This window comes from Leptodactylus fuscus, chromosome 1, assembly GCF_031893055.1.
Source record: "Leptodactylus fuscus isolate aLepFus1 chromosome 1, aLepFus1.hap2, whole genome shotgun sequence".
Taxonomy (NCBI): domain Eukaryota; kingdom Metazoa; phylum Chordata; class Amphibia; order Anura; family Leptodactylidae; genus Leptodactylus; species Leptodactylus fuscus.
In genome coordinates this window covers 218614809-218641796 of record NC_134265.1, presented here as the reverse complement: position 1 = coordinate 218641796, position 26988 = coordinate 218614809, and the positions used below count along the sequence as shown (strand labels likewise).

Below are 26988 nucleotides of genomic sequence, written 5' to 3'. Positions count from 1 at the left end.
AGATCTTTCCCCAAATGGTATCAATAGAAACGTCATCTTGTCCCGCATAAAAAGACACCACAACCAGCTCCATACATGGAAATATGAAAAAGTTACAGGTGTTAGAACATGATGACACAATTTTTTTTTTCTATTTTGCAAAGTTTATCATTTTTTTTAAAGTATCAAAACATTTCAAATACTATATAAATTTGGTATCACCGCGTTCGTACTGACACGTAGAACACAGGTAACATGTCATTTGTACCAAACAGTGAACGCTGTAAAAATTAAACCCATAAGAAAATGGCGCAAATGCATTTTTTCTCCAATTGCACCTCATTCTGAATTTTTTTCCAGCTTCCCAGTACATTGCACAGCATATTGAATGGTGCCATTACAAAGTACAATTTGTCCCGCAAACAATAAGCCATCATGTGACTCTGTGAACTGAAAAATGAAAAAGTTATGGCTCTTGAAATGTGAGGAGGGAAAAACGAAAATGCGAAACCAAAAAATGGCCTGGTCCTTAAGGGGTTAAAGGGGTTATCCAGCTTTCAAAAATGATCTGCAAATACATCTACAGCAGTGCTAAATACTCGTTGTTTTCTTGTGCACCCTTTTCTTGGCTTTATTTTACTTGAGACTCCTTTTTATTACTGTTTTTTTACATGCAGTGAATCTGTGAACAAAATACGTTTCCCATGATGCATCTGCCTGCTCTTCCTATTAAAGAAATTACTCCCACATCTGAGGTCACATGATGATGTGTGATGTTTCATTTGGAAGCTCACTTCCCATCTCCCCCCTGTGCACAGCAAACACAGAGAGGGATAGCAGGGATTTTTGCCAGATTCACAGACTGCATGTAAAAAACAGTGACACAAGCAGTCTCAAGTAAAATAAAGCCAAGTAAAGGATGCACAATGGAACAGTGAGTATTTAGCACTACTGTGAATGTATTTGCAGATAATTTTTGGAAGCTGCATAACCCCTTTAAGTCCATTGAGCCCCCTGTAATCTTGTGACAAGCGAGAGCAATGGGCACTTGTAATAGAAATTTATATTTAGTGAACTATAAACAATAAAACTGTTCACAGATTAATATGTCTGAAATTTTTATTTTTGGTTAGTGTTTAATATGTGTTATCGCTGAAGAAGTCCCTTTCTTTAATCTTTTCTTGTATGTGTTGTATTTTTTTTTATGCAGTTTGTTGATCACTTCACTTGGACATATCAAGCTTACAGATTTTGGACTGTCTAAAATTGGTCTTATGAACATGACAACTAATCTGTATGAAGGGCATATTGAAAAAGACACAAGAGAGTTTTTGGACAAACAGGTTTGTGTCCATTTAAATTCATCACTAGCTGCTGATAAAATCCTTTTCCAGTATTCTCCCCAGATAATGTAGTATACCATGATGGAGAAGGTGGTAGATGGGATTATTATTATTATTATTTCCCTAAGGCTGTTCCGAAGACCGTATTCTGCTCAGTATTGTGCATCGACTTTTATAAGCCAAGGCAAACGGGGTACAAATCTTTCCATTATACTTTCTCTCTCTACATCCCCTTTCTGAGTTTGGCAGAAACATTCTGATGTCAAATACTGAGCAGGATACTGCAATGTAAACATGTCCCAAAAGAAAATCAGTGATATAAACATGAGTTGTTCAGGATATGCAGCTTTCCACAAGGAGGCCAGGGAAGGCGGAAAAAAAAAAAAACATGCAAAACTCATACTCTCCTGGCCTCGGTGCTCTGGTGTCTCCCTCCGTGGTCCGGTCTTGCTGCTTACAGGCTCCGTGTCTCAGTGGTCTAAGGAAAGGACATGGGGCATCACTGGTGACATATGTAGGTGAAGGCCTGGTTTCTTTCCTTAGGCCACTGATTGGCCTCAGTACTCATGAGACTAGACAGCAGCGGGGGACAATGGAGAACCGCGGACAGGTGGGCATGGGCTTTTTTGTGTGTGTGCTTGTTTTTGTTTTTTTTTCATCTTCCCCAACCTCCTTGCAAAAAACTGTATATCCTGGACAACCGCCTTTAAATTTCTGACCCCTTTATTCCTTGAACTGGTATAACTGCTGTAAGAGGTGGCTCCCTGCCAGACGCTATGCATAAGGCCCTGAGAGTCCCATTTCTAAAGCCGGAGATGGATCCAACTGATTGTGGGTCATATATGCCAATCTCTCTAAAAGTTAAAAAAAAAAAAAAAAAAACGACATTAAAAAGGTGTTTGCCCTTCCTGAAATCTTACCAGTTTGACTTTATGCTGGGTAAGAATAGAGATGTAAATATACAAAGGCTCTTTGTTATTCTCATTGCATGAATGCAAATTGTGGGAACCAGACTATATTATCTGTTGACCTTGAAAAAGCTTTTGACTCTGTAGAATGGAGATACTTGTCAGCTGTGATGGGCTGATTTGACTTTGTCCCAATTTTATTTGAAGAGAATCTGTCGCCACCAAAATCAAATAGTAAACATACCTTTTGAGTGAACATGCACCGCAGAGAAAATAGTTTTTTCAGCTGTATGTAAATTGAATGTTTTGTTCACCTAGTGTCTTATTGGTCTGACAGAGTACCCGTTTTCACTTGTGGTCACTGCATCTTGATTCCAAGGGTGACTCTGGGTGGAAACCACTGATGATATGCTAGGAGTGACAATGCCCTTGGGGCATAAATAGCTAATTTGTATACAAATTAAAAAGAAATATTAAAGGGGTTTTCCCATACAATTTTTTTTTTTATTTAAGTTTTAGTCCTAGTAAATGGATTAATAAGTGCACCTAAATACCCTTTAGCAGTGTTTTTAGTGATTTCTGGGTCTCTCTGGGAGCTCCTGACATGTTCTGCATTTGTTTACCTGTAGCTTCCTGGTTTTTTTTTGGTTTTGATTTTTTTTTCTATAACTACCATGATGCATTGCTCTTCACTCAGAGCTTACTCATGGTACCTCCCCCTCTCACTCCCTCACATCCTTTTCCTGTTCCCCTAGCTAGCCCACCCACTACTAGCCTTTCCTAACTAACTCAGCTCACCTCATCATACATACCTGTCTTCCTATCCGGATCTTCTGGGCACGGGAGATCATGTCTTTCTGAAGGGCTGGCTGCTCCTCATCTTGCCATGTGCCGGCACCTGAAATTGCTGAAATGCACCCCTATCTCCCTGCCAGATGAGGAAGATGTTGTCAATGTATCACCACCTCACAAAATTTCTGAAATAGTGGGTTACATAGACAGATACCTCTTCTAGTGCACATAAATACATATAAATGTCGCTTGTGTATTTAGGGTAATTAAAAAAAAACCAAAAAACACTTTTTCGCTACTTCTCTGTATGCCGCCTAACTTTCTTTCTTTTGCGTATATCTTCGGTCTGGCACCCACACTGTCGTTGGTGCTGTCTTTGTTTGAACATAGATATAAATAAATGTCCACACAAAGACAGCAGCAGTAAGAGAGGGTGTCAGCCTCAAGGTACAAGCCTGTCCTAATATGCAAAAAATAGGCAGAACTCCGTAGAAAATTGTGAGTTTATTGCCCCATACAAAATGCAACGTTTTGCTCATGACACTTGACACTTTTAGTTTTTTGGGGGGTTTTGGCTTTAAAAAGGCTCAAGTGTCTTGAGCTGAAACATTGCATTTTTGTATAGTACAATAAACCCACAATTATCACTATTTTTTACACAGTGCCATCTATTTTTTGTTAATATTTTATATAAGTGTATATATGAGTGTATCTAGTAAAAACATGCCTGTGTGTCTGCATATATTGATCGAGAATGCCTGTACTATACAAGTAATAGATTATACTTAACTGAGGGGAAATATAAATCGGAAAACCTCTTTAATAGTTCTGCACAATGGACTCGAGAACATCAGGTCCTGTCTTTCATTCACAGTCACAAATGGCAAAATGGTATATCACAGCAGTCATATACAGTTTGTGAAGATGTCACTGCTGAGGCCTGTAATTGACTGAGTGCAGCAGTCGTCTAGCACAAATGTCATTGCTGATGTCAGCCAGGGATCTAAAAAACAAACAAAAGCTGGGACCTGCTGCCACTGAAAAACACAGAAGAGTATATATATATATATATATATATATATATATATATATATATATATATATATATATATATATATATATATATATATATATCGGTATATATACTAGAGGGAGGGCCCGGCTTCGCACGGGTATATTACATTTTATGTTTGTGTAGTGGCCCCATAAGAAATGTCCAATTTTGCACTGGTGTATTTTGTATGTGGTTTGTGTGTATGTCCATAAGCGTCATGTGATTATGTGTATCTCATTTTGGATATCAGTGAAAAACCTGTGATCAGTTGTTATGGATACTTGGAGTAAAGCTGTATCTAATCCTTCCCCGTGTAGTACTGTGTTTAGACGCAAGTATCTAATCCTTGTTGGTGTGGTACTGTGTGCAGATGCGTGTATCTAATCCTCCCCCGTGTGGTACTGTGTGCTGAGACGCGTATCTAATTATCTGGCATGTGGTACTGTGTGCAGAGGCATGTATCTAACTTCTCCAAAGTGTGGTACTGTGTTCAGACGCACGTATCTAATCCTCCCTTGTGTGGTATTGTGTGAAGAGGTGCGTATTTAAGCCTACGGCGTGTGGAACTGTGTGTAGACGCGCGTATCTAATCCTACAGCATGTGGTACTGTATGCAGACGCGTGTATCTAATCCTATGGCGTGTACAACTGTGTGAAGATGTGCATATCTAATCCTCCCCTGTGTGGTATTGTGTGATGAGGCGCGTATCTAATCCTACGGCGTGTGGAACTGTGTGTAGACACACGTATCTAATCCTACGGCATGTGGTACTGTGTGCAGATGCGTGTATCTAATCCTCTGGCGTGTGGTACTGTGTGCTGAGACGCGTATCTAATTCTCTGGCTTGTGGTACTGTGTGCAGAGGCATGTATCTAATCCTCCAAATTGTGGTACTGTGTGCAGACACACATATCTAATCCTCCTCTGTGTGGTATTGTGTGAAGAGGCACGTATATAATCCTGTGGCATGTGGTACTGTGTGCAGATGCGCGTATCTAATCCTCCCCGTGTGGTACTGTGTGCTTAGACGTGTATCTAATTCTCTGGCTTGTGGTACTGTGTGTAGACACACGTATCTAATCCTCCCCTGTCTGGTATTGTGCGAAGAGGCACGTATCTCATCCTGCGGCGTGTGGAACTGTGTGTAGATGCGCGTATCTAATTCTACGGCATGTATTACTGTGTGCAGACGCACCTATCTAATCCTACGCCATGTGGTACTGTGTACAGACGCGCATATCTAATCCTCTGGCGTGTGGTACTGTGTGCAGATGCGCATATCTAATTCTCCCCTGTGTGGTACTGTGTGCTGAGACGCGTATCTAATCCTCTGGCTTGTGGTACTGTGTGCAGAGGCATGTATCTAATCCTCCAAAGTGTGGTACTGTATGCAGACATACGTATCTAATCCTCCCCTGTGTGGTATTGTGTGAAGAGGTGCGTATCTAATCCTACGGCGTATGGAACTGTGTGTAGACGCGCGTATCTAATTCTACGGCATGTGGTACTGTGTGCAGACGCGTGTATCTAATCCTCCGGCGTGTGGTACTGTGTGCAGACGCGCGTATCTAATTCTACGGCATGTGGTACTGTGTGCAGACGCGTGTATCTAATCCTCCGGCGTGTGGTACTGTGTGCAGACGCGCGTATCTAATCCTCCCTGTGTGGTACTGTGTGCTGAGACGCGTATCTAATTCTCTGGCTTGTGGTACTGTGTGCAGAGGCATGTATCTAATCCTCCAAAGTGTCGTACTGTGTGCAGACACACGTATCTAATCCCACGGCGTGTGGAACTGTGTGTAGACGCATGTATCTAATCCTACGGCATGTGGTACTGTGTGTAGATGCGTGTATCCAATCCTTTGGCATGTGGTACTGTGTGCAGACCCATGTATCCAATCCCCCCGTGTGTGGTACTTTGTGCAGACGCGTGTATCTAATCCTTCGGCATGTGGAACTGTGTGCAGAAGCGCATATTTAATCCTCTGGTGTGTGGGGCTGTGTGCAGACCCGTGTATCTAATCCTCTGGTGTGTGATACTGTGTGTTGATCTGTGTATCTTATCCTCTGATGCATGTATCTCAGTTTGGATATCAGTGTTGTATTGTGCATGTGGAGTGACCGTGTGTATTGCAGTTGGAATATGAGTGAAAGTCTTGCAGGTTTGTATTGGCTAAGGAGGGGGCATTGTGTTTGGAATGCTGTATCTCAGCAACGGTACATCTGAGCGAGTTGGAGTCTCATCTTAAACCTTCCCGGATACCTGAAGTATCTCTGTACCAAATTTGGTGAAGATCGGTCCAGTCGTTTGGTTCGCATTAGAGGACAGACAGACGGACAGACAGAATTTCATTTTTATAATATAGATATAGATAGATAGATATACATATATATATTCTTGACACCTACAGCAGCACTCTTTAAACATTAAGAAAGTGTTAGACAACTCAGAATTATCAAGTGTCCATTATATCATCATTTTACTTGATTTTATGTTTTTACAGGTATGTGGAACCCCAGAATATATAGCTCCTGAAGTAATCCTACGCCAGGGTTATGGAAAACCTGTGGACTGGTGGGCAATGGGCATCATTCTTTATGAATTTCTGGTGGGCTGTGTTCCATTCTTTGGTGACACTCCAGAGGAGCTCTTTGGACAGGTGATCAGCGGTAAGTGGCTTTCTGAAAATTAGGATAGGTTCACATTCCCGTTCTCTAACAGGATAAGAGCGAAGGAAAGTAACAGATGCAGATGGGAGCTGCCTCCGTCTGTACTCGCCCCAATGTAAAACACATGATGGAAACGTTTTTCCGTTATGTTTTTTTTACTTTTCTTATGGATTCGTCCTGTGTGCAGGACTTCCGTTACAAAAGAAAACAAGCATGACAAAAGACAGTGTCCATAATGTTGTTTACATTAGAGTCAATGGAAATGCACACAGACAGAATGCTCTCCACTGTTACAGTTAATGTCTGTTGTTCTCATCCTGAGACAGATGATGGTAATGGACATTAATAATGATCGAAATAAATCTAATCATGTAAAGCATCCATAATTTATTCCTGTAGGTTTGCTCTACATTACTTTTTCACTTCCATGTTCATGCTTCCTTTTTAACACCCCTACAGTAATGAATGAGCCCTGCTTAAAGGGGTTTTCTGGGCAAAAAAAATATTTTTTTTAAAATATGCTATCAATGGGTTAGTAAGTGCACCCAAATACCGTTAGCAGTGTTATGAGCGATTTCTGGCTTTCTCTAGGTGCTCCTGGTATCCTCTGCGTTTGTTTACATGAGTAGCTTCCTGCTGTATTAGCCTACAACTACCATGATGCATTGCAGTTCATTCCAGGTTTCACTCCATCTTTAGGGCAAAACTACAGGAAGTTAATAAGATACTTGAGGTGTGCAGTTTGTAAATTGGAAATCATGACTTTAATTTTACCTCTGCCATTGCCTGCCAGTGTAAATTACCAAGTAGACAAAAGCTTAAAGGGGTTGTCTGAGATCAAATCATATTTCTAAAGCATCTCAAAGTGATTGCCACATAAAGTAACACAGAGCAGTTTTGAAAAATGAGAGTGGAAGTTATAGTGTAATGTTAAAGAGGTTGTCCAGGCAAATAAATTATTTTTAAAATAGGCCGGAGAAGGTGAAACACCCCCCTCCAAAACAAAATGCATTCACCTGCCTTGGGTCCTCCAGTGACTTTGTTGCTGGCCTTGACGTACAGCTCCCTTCCATTGAGGATTCTGTCATGTGCAGCAGGTACTTCTGCTGGAAGACAACAACAAAGCTGCAGGACCAGACTACGCAACGGAAGCACCTGGGGAAAGAAGAGTATGATTTATTTTCTCTACCGCTGGTCTATTTCAATAATTTTGTGTCCATTTTGCCTGGAAAGCCCCTTTAAATATTCCACGACCAAATCATACTGTCCTCAGACAGGTACTAATCCATTTTACTCACACTGAGCTGGCGTGTCACATTTTTGTTTCCAGATGATATAGTTTGGCCTGGAGGCGACGAATCTCTTCCAGGTGATGCTCAAGATCTCATCACACGACTTTTGAGACAGAATGCATTGGACCGACTTGGTACAGGTAATAATCTTTACGTTGTTTGTACATGTGTTTAATAATACTGTGCATGTGATTTGTAAGAGCCACTGTGAAAATCTATGTGCAAATAATTGCCATCTTCCATCTAGGTAGACTGAAAAATGATGTAGTCAGCTCCAAACAGTATGCCGCTGGGAATAGTAAAAAGGTGCCAGGAGTTTGACTGGCTCTCCTTTATTTTTATTGGGACTAAAGAGTTTTGAAGTAAAAGTTATAGCCAGGTATTAGATTCACTTTAAAGGGATTCTACCATTAAAATCAAATTTTTTCTCATTGACACGTAGGAATAGCCTTAAGAAAGGCTATTCTTCTCCTGCCTTTAGGTGTCTTCTCCGCGCCGCCGCTCGTTATAAATCCCAGTTTTTGTCAGTATCCAAATGTTCTCTCGCAGCACTGGGGTGTCCCAGCGCCGCCTCAGTCTTTAGGAATGGCCTCTTCACACGTCTTCTTCCAGCACGGATGGTCAAACTTCTAGGCCTAGGGCAAAGCCGACTGGGCATGCCCACAGGCCACAAGAAAATGGCTGCTTACTGTGTAAGTGGCCATTTTTCTTGTGGCTGCAGGCATGCGCAGTCTGCTCTGCCCGAGGCCTAGAAGTTTGACCGCCTGCGCCAGAAGAAGACGCGTGAAGAGGCCGTTCCTGAAGAGAGAGGCGGTGCTGGAGAGTTTTCTCACAGCATTGGGGACGCCCCCAGTGCTGTTTGAGCACTGGGGCCCGCCCCCAGTTCTAAGAGAACTCATTTGCATACTGATGAAAACCGGGATTTCTACCGAACGGCGGCGTGGAGAAGGCATCCTAAGGTAGGAGAAGAATAGCCTTTCTTAAGGCTATTCCTGTGTGTCAATGAGAAAAAAATTGATTTTAATGGTAGAATCCCTTTAAAGCTGTTTACACCTAATTGCATTGTCTGGGTTGTGGTTCATGACACAGGGTTTCTTATCCCTGTCTCATAAACCACCTCTCAGAATAACACACTGGAGGGAATTCATTATTATTTTCCACCACTCTTTTGTTGTAACACCTGTGGTTCTCGACCTTTTTAAAGTGCACCTAAGTATTCATGAAACTTTGAAATATGTGTAGGTTCTTGCAGGGCAGTCTGTTTTATGACTGTGTAAGTCTGTATACAGCCTATTTCTGCTGCTAATAGTCAAAGTATGGCTGAAACACAGTTTACATTTGTGTCTCAGGCTGTGGGCGTGTATAATAAGAAGCAGTTTGTCCCAATTCCCCATTATTGCTGATAATCTGTCATTCTTACAGAATTAACTGTACAATAGCAAACAAATAGGTGAGAAAAGCCCAAGTGACTTTCACTGAAGTGTGACATTGAAATGTGTAAATTCCACCTTCATTTTGTTCTAATTCCTGTGAAATGAAAAAGAGTTAACAAACTTCATATATGCTTTTTTAACTTTGTGGTGCAGTTTTGAAAATAGAATGATTTATGAGGGCTTCTAATGCAAAGGCCTTTCAAAGCCCCTTAAGAACTGGAAATACCCTTAGAATTGTGTTTTGGAAATGTTGCTGTTTGACTTGTAAGCTGTATGTAGTTCATAAAAAAAAATTAGAGGATGTTTAAAGGGGCTCTATCACATAAATTGAGCAATATGTGATATTCCAGCCCCGCTATTCATTTAAAAGACTCCCACGTTATTAAGTTTAACCTAAAAAACGTATACATACCATGCACGGTGGGCGTTTCGTGCACTCATCCACGTTATCCATCGTTGACGCCCGCCTCTGGCTTCTTCTCCGTGAAACATCCTCCTTCTTTTGGGATGTTCCTAAATTCACTACACAAAAATGGCGCCGGAGCGTGCACAGTAGGTTGTGATTTTGAGCTTTGACACTTTCATCCTCTATCTGGGCTACTGAATCCTGTCCTCTTTCCCGCTTCTGCCCATCTGACAGCAGAAAGATCTGGCACCAAAAATAACTGCACTGATTGTTCAGGAATTGCGGGGTTAAAGAAAAGCTCCACTGTACCAAAATCAGCGGAGCAGCACCTATTAACATATGCTAAGAACTGGAGTTGATGGGGATGGTAAAGTTATAAGATTTAGGTTTAATTAACTGTACAGTTTCATATATTTCTTAAAAATGACGTTTTAAATATTGCAGTTTTAACCAGTTACATTGCATCTTGGTATATCCACACAGGAGGGGCACAAGAGGTAAAGCAACATGTCTTTTTCTATTCCCTGGACTGGAATGGGCTTCTGAGACAGAAAGCAGAGTTTGTGCCACAACTGGACGCTGATGATGACACCAGTTATTTTGACAGTAAGGAAATATTGATCATTTTTCATATCATAATTATGATTATTACACATCCAGGAACTGTGGATTTTGTTCTTTTGTATGCACTATAAATCAAATTATTGCAGCATTAAACTGTATCCTAACGTTGGGTGAGAATAAAGGAGTATTCTCATCTTGCCCTTTTGTGATCTGAATACCCACCTATCTGAGTGAGAACGCCTGAGGTGGCCGAGTGCATGGATACAGGCTGTTTTTAGACTTCCCATTGACATAAATTGGAGCTGTAGATACCGAATGACACAGCAAACTATGCCATTACAGAAGCTGCTTAGCTCGTTCTGCTACATGGTTTCTGTAAATCCTCTTTACTTCTATAGACAGTACAGAAGACACATTAAACAGCCTGTTTGGCTGCCTCAGACTAGATCTCTGCTATGAAAAGCTGAGATTGGAGAAACCTCAATTAATGGAGTTGCAATTTGTATAATTCTTTGTCTATTTTTCTGATTCTGCATCTCAGAATGACTGTTATTGTGATACTGTTGCACCTATCAGCAAAGGCTGTTTGACAAAAGTTGGAGAAAACGAAATTGCAAATTGTAAGGTTCACATTCTTTAATTGAGACTTGTTAAATTGAGTCTGTCAGCAGAATCTATCCAACAGTGTCTTCCCCTTGTGAATTGGTGCCTGCATTGCTGAGATGTGGCAATTTTTGACAATATACAAAAGAAGCTAATTGGTGCAATGAGAAAGTTTCTGCTTACCTCCTTGCGTAGTGCCAAATACGGCACTTTCTCAGCAACAGAGGCTGAATTATAATGGGAAAAGGGGTTAGGGTCATCTGCCATGTCTATGATATGCTGGGCTTATCTTATGCTCTGTGCGTATAGCCTTTTAATCAGAGCCATAGCCTGAAAGCTAGTCTTGTATCAACTTCTGCTCTTTCCCTCATCCATGCTTTACAATGCAAATTTGGTTTTTCAGTTTGGCTGCTGTATGTAAGGAAACATTCAGGCCTATGAATGCCCTTGTAAATCGTTGCCTTATCACCTTTTTTTGTCAATATAAAGTTGAGATCTTTGGCGCAATGTGGGCATTACATATTGATTAAATAAAACACAGCACATTTTGCTTGAATCTTCTGTGTTGATATGCTAGGTTCTGATGACACTCCTTTTAAGTGGGTCACTGTACTTTTTATAGGCGTATTTTGTACTCTTTCCTACTCTTCTTTTTTACTATTTGATGAATTCCTCTTCTCCTCAACTTTTTTGCAGCACGTTCAGAAAGATACCATCATTTGGCTTCTGAAGAAGATGATGAGACGAATGATGAGGAGTCATCCGTAGAAATTCGTCAGTTTTCTTCTTGTTCACATCGGTTTAGCAAGGTCTGGACTCTTATTAGCTTTACATTGTCTTTTTGCTATATTATTGCTTAAAAATGTATAAATGCAGATGGTGAAAAGAGTCTTACTGTCAGTGTTTATGGTTTATTTTTGTTCGCATTCTAGATTTCATAAATGGGTTGTCTGTTTGGTCTTATCGAAGAGCCATGTTTATATTAGAAGTTTAGATTTTTCAATGTTCTTTTTGTAGGTATACAGTAGCTCTGAACATCTTGCTACACAACTTAACATTAGTTTCTCCTCTACTGAGAGAAGTCATAGCGATGAGAAGGAAGAACGAAGTGAGAAGTGGGAGAAAGGTTCGCCCAAAGATGACGACAAAAGCTATGTCACTTCAGAGCCCAGGTACACCACTTTTTTTTTTTTTTTTTTTTAAAAACCTATTAAAAAAAAAAATATATAGATAGATAGATATCAGGGTTCTCGATATTGATTGCCTTGCCTTAGGTTAGGCTATCGGTATCCGATCAATGGGAGTCTGACTCCACCAGTCCACTGCCAGTCAGCTGTCAGAAGGGACTTGTGCTCCAGCCTCTTCAGTGTTTATTTTGCTTTGTACATCATTCAGTTGAATGGGACAAAAGGTGCAAAGCCTTCCACAGCTGCTACTTAAGCGTATGACATCAAGGTGTACTAAGTAGTGTACACAATAGAAAGGCTGCTGTGCTCGCCTCAGCTGATCCTTGAGAGTGCAGAGTCGGACCCCTACTGATTTGATATTGTTGTGATATAAAATTTGTCAAGCTGCAAAACCCATTAAAGTAGAAATCCCGCAAATTTTTCATATTTTCTGGAGGATTACAAAAATATATAATGTAGATATATTGTACAGTGTAGTGAAGGTAATTTTCTTACTGATGGCTGTATGGGTAAGTGATCTGCTCCTTTTTCTCCTTCAGCCATGTCATGTGAGGAACATAGCATCTTGTGTAGACAGGAAGCCATACAGACATCAAGGCTGTGATGAGAATAACATGAAAAGGGATAGAGACTAAGCCAGTGGTTCTTAACCAGGGTTCGATCGAACCCTAGGCCGTATGCACGGTTCATTTTGTGCACCAGTAAAAAAAAAAACAACCTATACCTATGTCTTGAATTTGGGAAAAAAATCATATTTGATTTATCACTAAAGAAGGGTTCGGTGAATGTGCATATGAAACTGGTGGGTTCGGTACCTCAAACAAGGTTAAGAACCACTGGACTATGTCACGGAGGGTCATGTGTCATGGAGGGTCTTTATTAACGGACATGTGTCACAGCTGAGAACCAAAAGGGAGAAGATAACGGTCACATACTCAGCCACTAGTAGGATTACTTTCACTACAATTTACATCATATACTTTTCTAACTGGGCAGAGACTAAAGTGTTTGTGAGAGTTCTACTTAGATCTCAATGTCTTCCTAGCTATTTGTATACTGCCATTTGATAAGTATTTCAGAATAATGTTAGTTCCTTTACCATTCTTTTGCTTATTTAGGTTAAGGTCCTGGACATCTTCTGGGTCTTCTCATCACTCATGGCTGAGCGAGCGCAGTGCAAGCCCATGTGTCCTAACCAGCACATGTAGCCTGGATACTATGCCCAAATTTGCATTTTCCTCTGAAGATGAGACCTCGGATCACAAGTCTGACAAACTCTTATTCACTTTAGGGGAAGTAAAAGGGACGCCCTCAAAGCCATCATCACTTTGTGGTATGTCACACTTACACCCCGATTATCTGCTTTCTTGAAGACAATTAGTTGCAGAAGGATTAAAGGGGGTGGCCGCTTTCAGACCAATATTGACAAACAAATGTACAATAAAAAGATATACAATTTTCCAATATACTTTCTGTATCAATTCCTCACGGTTTTCTAGACTTTGGCTTGGTGGTTATTCATTCTGTTACTTCTAGATGATGGAACTCTGACCATGGTCATGTGATTTCCGGTCCATGGTCATGTGATGAGGACACAGGTGCACAGCTGATTACCAGGCTGATGTCTGATTACTGTGCTGTGACTGTAACGAGCGGCACCCGTGTCCTCATCACATGACCATGGACCGGAAATCACATGACCATGGTCAGAGTTCCATCATCTAGAAGTAACAGAATGAATAACCACCAAGCCAAAGTCTAGAAAACCGTGAGGAATTGATACAGAAAGTATATTGGAAAATTGTGTATCTTTTTATTGTACATTTGTTTGTCAATATTGGTCTGAAAGTGGCCAACACCTTTAACTATACAGTATATAGATCAATAAACATAGAGGCTGGTGGTAGATATCAGAGGTTTTATAGACAGAAGTGGAGGACTTGCCTATAGATGCCAAACCAGGTTTTGGTTTTCTCTGAAATAAAATGGTGCTCAATTTTGATTGGTTGCTGTAAGCTATAACTACTTTTGTCATTTGTGTTATTAACGGTCACAAAAATTGTTGCAACCTCACTCCAGTGAGTTGGTTCCGTAAAAAAAGCAGAATAACCTCTCCAGACAGAAGTGTTAGACTTGTACATGCGACTAGCATGAAAAATAGAAAATATTAATAATACATTTTATTTATATAGCTCCAACATATTCCGCAGCGCTGAACAATTTGTAGGGTTCAAGTACAGACAAAAAGATACATTACAGAGAAATATTCACACAATGAGACTGAGGGCCCTGCTCGCAGGAGCTTACAATCTATGAGGTAGAGGGGGTGACACAAGAGGTAGCAGGGGCGGCATTACTTATACAGTGGTCAGACAATTTTGTAATAGAGGTGACTGTCATTACACTAGCATAAAACTGCATGAGCCATCACTAGTCGTGACCTTTAACATGTGGATGGTGCCTGGACATATAAAGTTAGCCTGAAATGGCATCATATCATATGTGGGGAAATGTGGGAGCGGGGACAGAGGAGGGATCATTTTAGGGATTCTTATTACTGTACGGAAGGGTTTACATTAGGAATTGGAATAGGCCTGTCTGAAAAGATGAATAGAGAAGTGGGACACAGAAAATTCAACACACACCATATATAGTATATAGCAAATAAACAGTTATTGTATAAAAATGAATGCAGATAAGGACAAAGAGCAATAAAGCCATCTAAAAATATACAAAAGAGATGTGTTCCCAGGTAACATGAAGTAAGATGTACAACCCCTCTGTTGTTACCCTGAATAGGGTTCACAATATAGACAAATCTAAGTAGTCATCATCAAAGTAATCCTGGAGATACCAGCCATATGAACAGACAAAATGCAAACAAATGTGCAAAGATATCATAGACTAGCTGAAGTAATATGCCATGGTGTTGCTGTTCTATCCCTAAAACCAGTTGGGAAAGAGTACAAGGCAAGCAACATGGCTAGCACCCTACGTGTATAACTGCACAGCAGCTTCCTCAAGGAATGACTTTAAAACGATCAGTATGTGTTCTACATACCGCCATAATAAATTTGATATCATATATCTGTAGGTGTAATATGGCGTGTAAACCGCATATGACATGAGTGAAAATGACAAACATATATACTATATGCAAAAGCTAAAAATATAGACACAACTAGATATTACTAGTAGATGTCTACTGCCCATACACTACACGTATACATGCACCATTTCTACCAAACATTTGGTCAATTTGGTGCAAATTAAGTAACTAGGATCCACAGCTAAAAAAAAACCCAGTGAAAACAGTTTTTCCACAACATTTTTCATTGTGTTTTTCTTAGCTTTGCGTTTCCACAGATAAAATTGACATGCTGAGTTTTTCAAAAATGCATTGGTGTTTGAAAACCAAGCGTGTCTGCGGCTGTTTTTACCCCACAGTGTGGACGAAATTAGCCTGATTCTCATTCATTTTGCTGGTACTGTAAACTGCGTTTTTCTGCTGTGTTTTTGCAGCATGGGACGTAGCTTAAAACTTCCTATTATGATAAACCTCCCTGAATTTGTTTCTACTGGATGACCACAGTTCTTTGATCTAGGTAAATTCTCAGTTTTACTAAGAAATGTAAAGTATGTGAACCAGCAGCAAGTACCGTGCGAAGACGGGGTTTCTCAGCATCCTCTGATACAGTGTCTGAGTATTTTAGAGAGTTCAGGATTTTTTTGGATTTGGCGTACTATATAAATCCATGTCATGCTGGGTAAACAATACCGCGCACAATGCACATACATAAAGCTGTTTTGTCTAAAATACAATAACAAGTGATAATTGTAATAAATGTCCTAAAATCTGTCCTTTCAGCTGATATAGTAAGTTTAAGTCGAACGCGTCTGCGCAGTAACAGCACTGGAGCCAAAAACTCTACTCCTCGCACTCTAGAACCCAGACTGAATAGGCGACTACGGGGTCAGAGAGAGTCACCTGAAACACCAAGCTCTACTCCTGGAAATCGTGTTCCCAAATCTGCATCTGTTTCTGCACTCTCATTGATCATTACCTCTGGTAAGACATTATGACTAGAGATGAGCGAGTAGTATTCGATTGAATACCCCCCCCCCCTCTGCATAGTTATTGGTGTAAAAAAAGCGGCAGTGAAGATAGGAGGGGCATCAAATTATTACTGCATTTACCACGTGGTATTCGACTGATTACACCAATAACTATGCAGGGGAGGTATTCTATCGAATACTACTCGCTCGTCTCTAATTATGACATTTTACTCTTAAATTTTTTATATCTATAGTTTTAGGAAAGCTACTGCCTAAAAATAATGGAAAATAGTGTATTTTACTGTGTTATATGAATGTAAAATACGTTGTCTTCCCATTATTATTAATGATGATAATAATAATAATAATAATAATAATAGAAATATGAGTTTAGCTATCACTTTATAAACTGCATTGGAGAAAAACTGAACTTTTTAACACACAGGCATCATGTCGCTCATTTATGTTTCTTCTCTTGTTACTATATTTAATGCCTATGTATCTTGTCAAATGAATTTAATCCTCAATATTTGACTTTATTTCATTTATTTATTTTTTGCTATTCTATACTGTCAGTATATGTGACTATAAGTTACTACATATGGGTTTGTTTTGTTTCAACAGATGATTTTGGTACTGGATCTCTTATAAGTCCTATATCCCAACATTCTCTGTCATCTAATCCCTCATCCCGGGATTCATCTCCCAGCAGAGAGACAGCTGTGGCTGTAACAAGTCTGCGCCCCCCTATAATTATACATAGTTCTGGCAAGAAATATGGCTTCACGTTGCGTGCCATTCGTGTTTACATGGGAGAAAGTGACGTGTATACTGTCCACCACATGGTTTGGGTGAGTAAAGATTCTGTTTGCTTGTGGAAAGCGTTGAATTTGAAGGTTGTTCAACCTTATGTTCTATTCCTGCAGAGTGTAGAAGATGGAAGTCCAGCACATGAAGCAGGGTTGAGAGCTGGGGATCTGATTACACATGTGAATGGAGAATCTGTCCTTGGCTTGGTACACATGGATGTTGTAGAGCTCCTCTTAAAGGTATATTTTATAGCTAAAACAGCTTCACTTTAGTCCCTTTTTCAAAACTTTTGCTCATTCTCTTTAAAATTCACTTAGTTACTCCTAAGCAAGAAAGTAGCAAACCCAATACACAGTAATAAACATGCATATTGAATAGAGACTGTTTGCACGAGAAACTGCATTTTTACATTGGAATATGTTTGCACAATTTTTCTTGTGTCAAATTTGAAAGTGGGAAGGTTTCCAATAGGATGTAGGTTTTTTTTGTTTGTTTTTTTTAGACTCTGGGACAAATTTATCGCCTGCTTACGCCGCATCATGTGCTTTAAACATGTTGGAAGCCTCAGATTTGCAACTTTTTAAATGGCATTTATATAAAAATTGTTGCAAGTACTGTTCTTACACCCTCTGGCTGCACAGGGTTCATAATGTCTAGCATACAGTACAATTTATTGGATGATGTAAGACTCACTAAGCAAATCTATGTCTGCTCACAGTGCACACACAGATTTTTATTTATTTATTTTTTGTTGGCCTTTGCAAAATTTGCCAAATATAAAGGGATTCTTCGGGAACTTGGCAAAAAGAAAAACTAAAAGTAGTCAGGTATGCATAAAACAGATGGCCATTCATTTACATAGAGAACTGTAGGGGGGAACCTCCACTGATGTTCTTTATAGAAAACCATCCTGGATGGGATCCCATCTTTCCCTCTTTCTGGAGTTGAGGATTTTTTTATTTTTTTTTTTTATGTCAATGGGCATCTGTTTGCATCTGTTTTTTGCATTTGTTAAACCGATCTAAATGATGTAAAATGTCTGGAACAATAGAGCCAGGCTACTAAAGGGAATATCCTCCCCATCTCCATAGAGATATGGCTGCTGTAGGTTTTGTAGAAATCATACCTTTTTTTATGTTTGAGAATGCTGTGGACACTGAGAAGTTGAACTATTATGCAAATGAAGCAGTTAGAACACTGGAGGCATTCCCGCAGGTCCCCCCACCCGTGTGCGGTGGGAGGTGACCATCCCACTATTCTGACCAAATCCCTTACCAAAATCTCACGTATACTCACTACACTTTTACTTGTCTTTGTTTCTGTATTGCACAAACCTCATCTATTCAGCCCACCCTATACCCAGAAGAGAAGAGGCTTCACTGGGAGGACAGTAAGAGAACACTGTTCATGAGTGAGGGATAGTGATGTCAGGGTAGTGGGAGGATCTGCTAGATCGGTAGTTTTCTTTGGACTCTAAACCATAAAGAGGTTTGCTTTTTAACAATGTTATTACATTTATATAACCATGGGGCAGTTTAATAGAGATGGGGGAGGTGGTAAACTCCACTTTTCAAAACATTTGTGTTTTATTTTCTGCTTTTTAGATATTTCATGTGTTTTCCCAGCAGTTGCATTGGACCAAACAATGGTTTCTCTCTTTTGATGTCACCTGACCAGCTAGTTCAGACAGTGTAACAATCTTTGCTCCCAAATATCGTTCTCAATGGAGATATATATATATATATATATATATATATATTTATTTATTTTTTCCCCTTGCAGAGCGGCACCAAAGTATCATTAAGGACCACCCCTCTAGAAAACACGTCTATAAAGATCGGTCCAGCCAGGAAGAACAGCTGTAAAGGTCGTATGGCCAGAAGAAGCAAGAAAAGCCGAAAAAGAGAGAGTCAGGACAGGTACAGATTCAAGAAATATATAATAATGTGTAAACGTTTTAGGCAAGGGAATGCTGCAAAGTAAGAACGCTTTTAAAATTAGATGTGTAAGGGTGCATGCACACTGAGTAACGCCGGGCGTGTATGAGAGCCGTACACGCCGGCGTTACAGCAGACTGCCGAACACTTCCCATTCACTTCAATGGGAGCGCTCGTAAACGCCGCTGTTACGAGCGCTCCCATTGAAGTGAATGGGAAGTGTTCGGCAGTCTGCTGTAATGCCGGCGTGTACGGCTCTCATACACGCCCGGCGTTACTCAGTGTGCATGCACCCTTAAAGTTAAATTTTTCCACTGATCAAAATTAAGAGAATAAACAAAGGAGAAATCTAGCAAATCAATATTTGGTGTGACCACTCTTTGGTAGAAGAGTCGTGGAAGTGATGATCCTGGTAGCCTACATCCATAGAAGATCTGTGGTTACAACTTTAAGATGTTTGGAATGACTGGTAAAACAAGGCTAAACATAAATCCACTTTATAGATATTTTGGTACTTTGCATATACAAGAAACCGCACTTTTTTTGACAAAACAGAGGAATCAATTTCTTCAGAAGAGGTATGGCTAGAATAGCCTTTCTAAAGGTTATATAACAATGGAACCTCCGCTTTAACCAGTGGTATCTCTACATTTATGTGGGCTACTCCATGATCTTGCTCTCAAGATTCCTAACCTTAAATGAGACTGAGATCGCAGCCCCAGAGAGCCATTTAAAGTTATAGTGTTGACCTGTAATGCACCTTGCTAAAGCTGTGAGCAGAGCTCGCCCAGAACTGTAGGGGAGTTAAAGGAGGTTAGCTTTATGAGAGGAGATTGATTTTTATTTTTTCTTTGTTTTTGTTTTTTAAAAAAGCTCCTGAATATACTAGACTCATGATCTCTTTTCCTCTGAGAGAACTGTCAGAAACTGGTTACTTTGTCTTTCCAAACCAAACATTTTTCATGACCACAACTTTGCATATAAATTAGCCTTTTTTAAGCGAGATAGTGATAATTGTATTTATCCATTTTGCAAAAGTGAGAATACAGTTGTTTTATCCATCTTGTTGCAATTGGTTTCCTGCAGGAATGCATATTGGACTTTAGATATGTGTTATTTTTAGTGATGTGCTATATACACAGGCATTTCTAATTTTTCTATGTCTTTTTGTAGAAAGCGTTCTCTCTTCAGGAAAATTTCTAAGCAATCAACAGTATTACAAACCAGTAAGAGCTTTTCCTCAGGACTTCATCAGTCATTGTCTTCCAGTGAGAGCCTTCCAGCTTCTCCAACTCACAGCCTGTCTCCTGGTCCCACAACCCCTAGTCGAAGTCCTGCTCCTGATATGCCCAGTGGTAAGTCTTATTTGCTTTTCATATCAAGATTTCTGTAATGTTACAAACGGACATTAGAGTAAACCATACCGACCCACTACCATGTACGGCCAACATGCATTTTGCCTGGGGATAGGCTCCTGTCCCTGTACAAAGCCTATCCCCAGGCGAAATACATCTCGGACATGCGTGGTAGTGGGTCGTTATGATTTACTGTTATGTCTGTCTGTAAAATTAATGTATGTTTCTAGCTGCATCCCTGTGTTTGCCATCCTACTTACCACATCTTTTGGTTGCTGGCTTGTCCAGTCCTGAGACGTATTAGTCTCTTCCTCCATTTTACATTTTTTATACTATTTGTATTCCATTATGCTCATTCTTCTTTTTGAGTATCAATAATAATAATAAATTTTATTTATATAGCGCCAACATATTCCGCAGCACTGTACAATTTGTAGGGTTCAAATACAGACAGAAAGATACATAACAAAGAAAGTAAACGGCATGAAAGGAAAAATAGGAAGGGCACTCACCCGTTGGGAGAATTCTTCTAAAAAATGTCCTTTATTTGGAAAAACAGATACAATAAAAAGCAACCTTCTGGGAGGGATAGACAGCATATAATGCGTAAAAATAGGCCTATTTTTCCCTTCCTATTTTTTCTTTCATGCCGTTTATTTCTACAAAATGCTGTTTGGATGTTGAGCACCCCCGGTACTTCTAAAAACTGGTCATTCCCTTGTGGATCTGCTATTCCAAATATTTTATCAATATGTTTATAAACAAATAGAATCAGCAGTGCCATCCCATATCTTTTCTTCATACGTGTTTTATAACAAAGAAAGTCATTTCACACAATGGGACTGAGAGCCCTGCTCGCAAGAGCTTACAATCTGTGAGGTAGAGGGGGTGACACAAGAGGTGGCAGGGGCGGTATTGCTTACACAGAGGTCAGACACTTTTGTAATATGGGTTACTGTCATTACACAAACATAAAACTGTATAAGCCATCACCAGTCATGTCCTTTAACATGTGGATGGTGCTTGGACCTATAAAGTTAGCCTAAAATGGCATCATATCATGTGGGGTAATGTGGGAGCGGGGACAGAGAAGGGTTAAATTTTGGGGATTCTTATTGTTATGGAAGGGTTAACATTAGAAATTGTGATAGGCCTGTCTGAAAAGATGCGTCTTTATTTTGCATCTGCAACTGTAGAAATTGGGAGTTAATCTGATTGTCCAGGGGAGAGCATTCCAGAGAAGTGGTGCAACTCAGGAGAAGTCTTTTATACGAGCGTGGGAGGTTCTAGTAATAGAGGATGTGAGTGTTAGGTCATTGAGCGAGCAGAGAGCATGGGTTGGGCGGTAGACAGAGATGAGGGAGGAAATGTAGGGAGGTGCGGCATTATGGAGAGCCTTGTGGATGAGAGTGATATAACTTTTTATATTTTATTCTGTAATGAATAGGCAGCCAATGTAGTGACTGGCACAGACCAGAGGCATCGCTGTAGCGTCAATCCTGATAGATGAACCTGGCCGCTGCATTCAGAATAGATTGTAGAGGGGAGAGTTTAGTGAGGGGAAGACCGATGAGTAAGGAGTTACAATAGTCAAGGCGAGAATGAATCAGAGAGACAATAAGTGTCTTTAGTGTATCTCTGGTGAGGAAAGGGCGTATTCTGGAGATATTTTTGAGGTGGAGGTGACATGAGCGTGCGAGCGATTCAATATGATGGGTGAAGGAAAGGTCTGAGTCAAACATAACCCCGAGGCAGCGGACATGCTGTCTAGGAGTTATACAGTAGTAAGGCCTGAGACTGCAATGGATATATCAGGGACAGATCTATTAGATGGTGGAAACAGTAGTAGTTCAGTATCAATAAATATGTATTTTAGTCACACTCTTGTGGGATTTTTCTTCATCTACACACATTTATTGGATTAGTAAGCATGATTTACTGGTTCCAATAGTGTCAATGTATCAATCATGCGATTTCCATAATTCCAAGAATTTTCCTTCTTTATGCTGCAATTTCGATTTGAGCAGTAGATGGATAGATAGATAGTCATATTTATTGCATCAGTGACACTTTTTAACTGAATTTTTTTTTGCTCACTAGATAATGTGTCACCTCAAAGTACATCTCCATGCTCTAGTACACCAAGCTCACCTGCTGGTCATATTCGACCCAATTCCTTGCAGTGTTTAGCTCCGAAACTCAGTGGACAACGTTACAAAGTAGGACGAAGGAAGTCCACAAGCAGCATTCCACCATCTCCGCTGGCTTGCACGCCATCACCTGCTCACCAGGCTCCATCTTCGCCACAACGTTCTCCTTCTCCTTTGTTACCTGGGTTTTCAAGGAACAGTCATGGGGTTTTCCAAGGCAAGACATTGTCACCCCCTGCCATTGTACGACAAGGAGCACGTAGCAGAGCAACAGAAGCTCCTCGTTCGCCTCTTTTAAAAAGAGTACAGTCAGTAGAAAAGATGGTCAGCCACTTTAATTGTGGTCGCAAGACAACACCTCCAGAAATTCAGTCCTGCGAGGAATTGTCTGATTGCACAAATGGTACATCTGAAAATAGTAGCCGTAATAAAGACTGGGGAACAGAAAAACATGAGCGTGAAACAGAAGTAGTAGTTATGAGGAGGCTTAATCTCTCGGAGAGAAGGGATTCCTTCAAAAAGCAGGAAGCTGTGCAAGAAGTTAGCTTTGATGATCAGGATACAGTGCCCGGGGGTGAATGTGTTTCTGAAGGAAATAAACCAGAGGGCAACTCCATGTTATGGGAAAGACTGCCACACCAAACCTCGTGGGTACAGGCAAGACCAGCAAGTATATCATCAGTTATTGCAGCCCATGAACAGCAGTGCCGTTTGGTGCCACAAATTGCTGTTCAGACCTCTGAAAGTGAGGAGCAAGACAAGGCCTCTGGGCACTGGGAGTGTCAAGCATTTTATCCCCTGCAGCCTACAAGCAGAGACAGAAGCCCTCTTGTGTCTTGGTTGTCAGAGCCTTCAGCTGCCAGTCCAGAAAGACATGCCAAGGGTCATCTTACTCCTATGCAGCTGTTTTCTGTAAGCACAGATGTGCACTTAGAAAGTCACAAAGCGGGTAACGGCAAGGACCATGAACAAACAGAGCAGCCTGTAAAGAAAACAAGCTGAGAAGTTTTGGTGGTTGCAACTTTACCAATGAACTAAGTGCTTTTGAAACCTCACACAAGAGATGTCTACAGGATTTCAAGTGTGAGCCTAGAGAAAAAGAGTTTTACAGTACTTTTACTTTTTTTTTAATGTAATTTAACTTTCATGGTATGGTTTTGATACTTTGTAAACCAATTTATTGTACTTGTATTTATATATGACCTCAGTGGCATGCATTGTTTTTTTTCTTTGTTTTTGTTTTTTTTACTATACAATTCATGCTCAAGTTGAAAATGTGTCATCCGTGTTAGTCATTCAGTGCTTTCACTTCAATATTCTAGATTTACTATGTTACAAATACTAATCATGCGGGAGGCAGCATCTTTTATACTGTTTTCTAAATGACTTTTGAATGGTTTTCTATCATGAAAACCGGTGACAGTCAAGTTTACAAGTTGTGAATTTGGATTCTAATACTATATCTACAATATTAAAATTAAAACTCTGATAATACCTGAAAGCAATGGATTATGCAAGAAATTAAGGAGCACTTCTTGACCCTAAAGGACAGATCAAAATCTCCCACCACATTATTACAAAATGTAGAATCACTTTTTGTCCTTTGACTTAACAGTACTGAAAATAACACATGCATGCAAATTCCTAAGCCGCCTATGACAACCGCATTTTAGGACAGGACAAACCGAACAGGATTCTTCAGTGACACGGGACATATTTGCTTGAGTATGTGGACTGAATAATCAACTTTTTACCAATACTTTTTTTTTATGGGGATGACGATGAAAATATCTGAGCTTGTTTTAAAGCATAGCTAAAATTTCAGACAACTTCAGATTTTCTGGCAGTTTTTGTGTCATTAGGAAATTTTAGCTCCTTTCTGTTAAATCCTGCAATTTTCAACCTCTCATCTCTTTTGTGAGTTATTCCCTACTTCTCATTGTATAGGGTTTACAGGCTGTGTGAAATGAAGAGAAAATGAGGGTGGGGGAGTCAATTCAAATGGCTATGTATATATTTACTGGCTTTACAGCTGCATAATATATATCCCAATCCTGACTGTGATATCTCTGTAAATGATACAGATACTTATTAGTATTGTGTGAATTGTGAGAGTCTCCTCTTTCACATGACACCAAAAGAAAATTTTACATTTTATAATGCTCATTTTCTTGTTATTTCACACGGCCCCATACTCCATATACAAAGAGAAGCGGAGGACAGTTCTAAATAGAGAAGCAAGGGAAAGATTGAAAAATGCAGGATTTCACAGAAAGGAGCCAACATTTGTTAAGTATATTACATAATGAAAGTTTAGTTATGCTTTGTGCTCATTCATTTTATTATGCATTTGTGTTGGTATTTTTGTCTGTGCGGATTACCAGAATAATTATTTTTATAATGAATGAAAACACGTTTTGGAAGACTTTGTGTGCTACAGTATATGTGAATACTTTATTTTGCATTCATATATACAAGTATATATTTGGTCAATACATAAACATGTATATGTTAACCTATATATATTTTGCATTATAATAACACTGCAACAACGGTTACAATAAAATTATTTGGGGGAAAATTTATGTAGTAATTTATAGAAATTTATGTCAGAGGTGGAAACATGTCAATGTGAAGCATGCAACATAAGCTGTATAGGGAACATATAATACATGTTTTATGTCTGAAAATTTCTAGTTTCCTTAGTCTGATTAATTGTTGGTGGATAAATACAACTTGCCTATCTAATGAAATATTTAATGCTGCCTTTACAATTTTGGTACAAATTACCATACCAATCTATTAACCAGCAAACTAATCTACAAAGTCGTCCCTTTTTTCCTAGATGGCAAATGTTGGGGTAAAAGAGGCATGCTAAGTTAAATTTTGCCTTAGGCTAGATTCACACTTGCGCTGGGCTGTCCATCAGACAGGAACAACACTGAGCCAGTCTGATAAAACATCAGTTACCTGCGAATCTCATAGGTACAGCTTTTATACTGAGATGTTGTTCCTGGCAGGATTCAAACCCAGGACTCCATTGCTGCAAGGCTGCAGTGCTAACCACTGAGCCATGTTGCCCTTACAGTCTGGAATTTTGTGATAGAGGGATGCCTAATGCCTTCATACCATAAACTGCAATGTTACTGTATTGTAGTCTATGCTAAAATTCTTGTATTACTATTGTTTCAGGTCTAGGAGTCTTCAGAAGGCTCCTGGGTGCAATAGCACCTTCTACATCAGGGGTGGGCAATTAATTTTCCCATGGGGCCACATAAGAAATTGAAACTATGCTAGAGGGCCGCGCCACTGCAAATTTAGCTCCACCCAGTTCTACGTTGACTCCGCCCATTCCCAATCATCTTTCCATGTGACCCCACAAAGTATAATCCTCCTACAGTCACCCGTACATTATAATGTTCCCTTCCAACTGCCCCACAGTATTAAGTCCCTCTCCTGGTGCCCCAGTATAAACTAGTGGAAACTAGAGGGGACACGAAACTGGAGCAGCTGGAGGGGGACATTAAACAGTGGGGGTAGTTGAAGGGGGGCAATAAATTGACAGCTGGAGCGGGACATGAAACTGGGGCAACTAGAGGGGGACATTAAAATCGGGAAGCAGACATTAAACCGTAGGGGTAGCTGGAGGGTGACATTAAACTGGGGGTAACTAGAGGCAGACAGGTCCCCCTCCAGCTTCCTCCACAGTTTAATGTCCCCCCAGTCTAAGTGCCCTCTTCATCTACCCCCAGTTTCATGTCCCCCCCCCTCCATTTCTCCCTCAGTTTCATATCCCTCTTTATTTTCCCCATTTCATGTACCCCCCCCCCCCCCTCCATCTCTCCCCTAGTTTCATGTCTCCCCCTCCATCTGCCATCTCTGCCCTAGTATAACATTCCCCTTCCATCTCTGCCCCTAGGTTACTGAGACACACAGACACACACATGTAGACAGACACATATAGACGGACACACATATAGACAGACACATATAGACACACATACAGACACGCACATATAGACAGACACACATATACAAACATACAGACACGCACATATAGACACATACAGATACACACACACACACACACATATAGACAGACACATATAGACACACACATACAGACAGATACACACACACACACACTCTCCACCCTGCATCTCACCTTACATCTCTAGTACCTTATGCCACACTCACGTCTTCATCTTCTGCTGGCACTAAGACACGCCCCCTATACACGCTTTCCTAGTCAAAGCTGTGCGGGCCGGTCTGAATCAGTCAGTGGGCCGGATATGGCCCGGGGGCTGGACTTTGCCCAGGTCTGTTCTACAGCGATCTTGCCACGTTGGAGCTGTTCGGACCTTTGATGTGGAGGTGAAAGTGACCCCACAGATGCCATGAGTGCATCTAACTGCAGCATCTGAGGTGTTAAAGCATACCTCCTTCTA

The 26988-nt window shown here is 40.3% G+C and overlaps 1 protein-coding gene across 8 annotated transcripts in view; it reads left to right on the top strand.

The window, feature by feature from the left end:
• Positions 1-25410, top strand: part of MAST3 (microtubule associated serine/threonine kinase 3) — a 205434-nt gene extending 180024 nt beyond the window's left edge. For all 8 annotated transcript variants that reach the window (XM_075282755.1, XM_075282727.1, XM_075282709.1 and 5 more), the window contains 13 exons: positions 1190-1322; positions 6582-6747; positions 8078-8179; positions 10362-10484; positions 11742-11854; positions 12063-12217; positions 13351-13565; positions 16101-16301; positions 16913-17139; positions 17215-17337; positions 18881-19017; positions 20209-20390; positions 22491-25410. In XM_075282755.1, the coding sequence (XP_075138856.1) occupies positions 1190-1322; positions 6582-6747; positions 8078-8179; positions 10362-10484; positions 11742-11854; positions 12063-12217; positions 13351-13565; positions 16101-16301; positions 16913-17139; positions 17215-17337; positions 18881-19017; positions 20209-20390; positions 22491-23542 (2929 nt within the window). In that variant the 3' untranslated portion in view covers positions 23543-25410. The remainder of the gene's footprint in view (positions 1-1189; positions 1323-6581; positions 6748-8077; positions 8180-10361; positions 10485-11741; positions 11855-12062; positions 12218-13350; positions 13566-16100; positions 16302-16912; positions 17140-17214; positions 17338-18880; positions 19018-20208; positions 20391-22490) is intronic.
• Positions 25411-26988: the final 1578 nt, after the last annotated feature.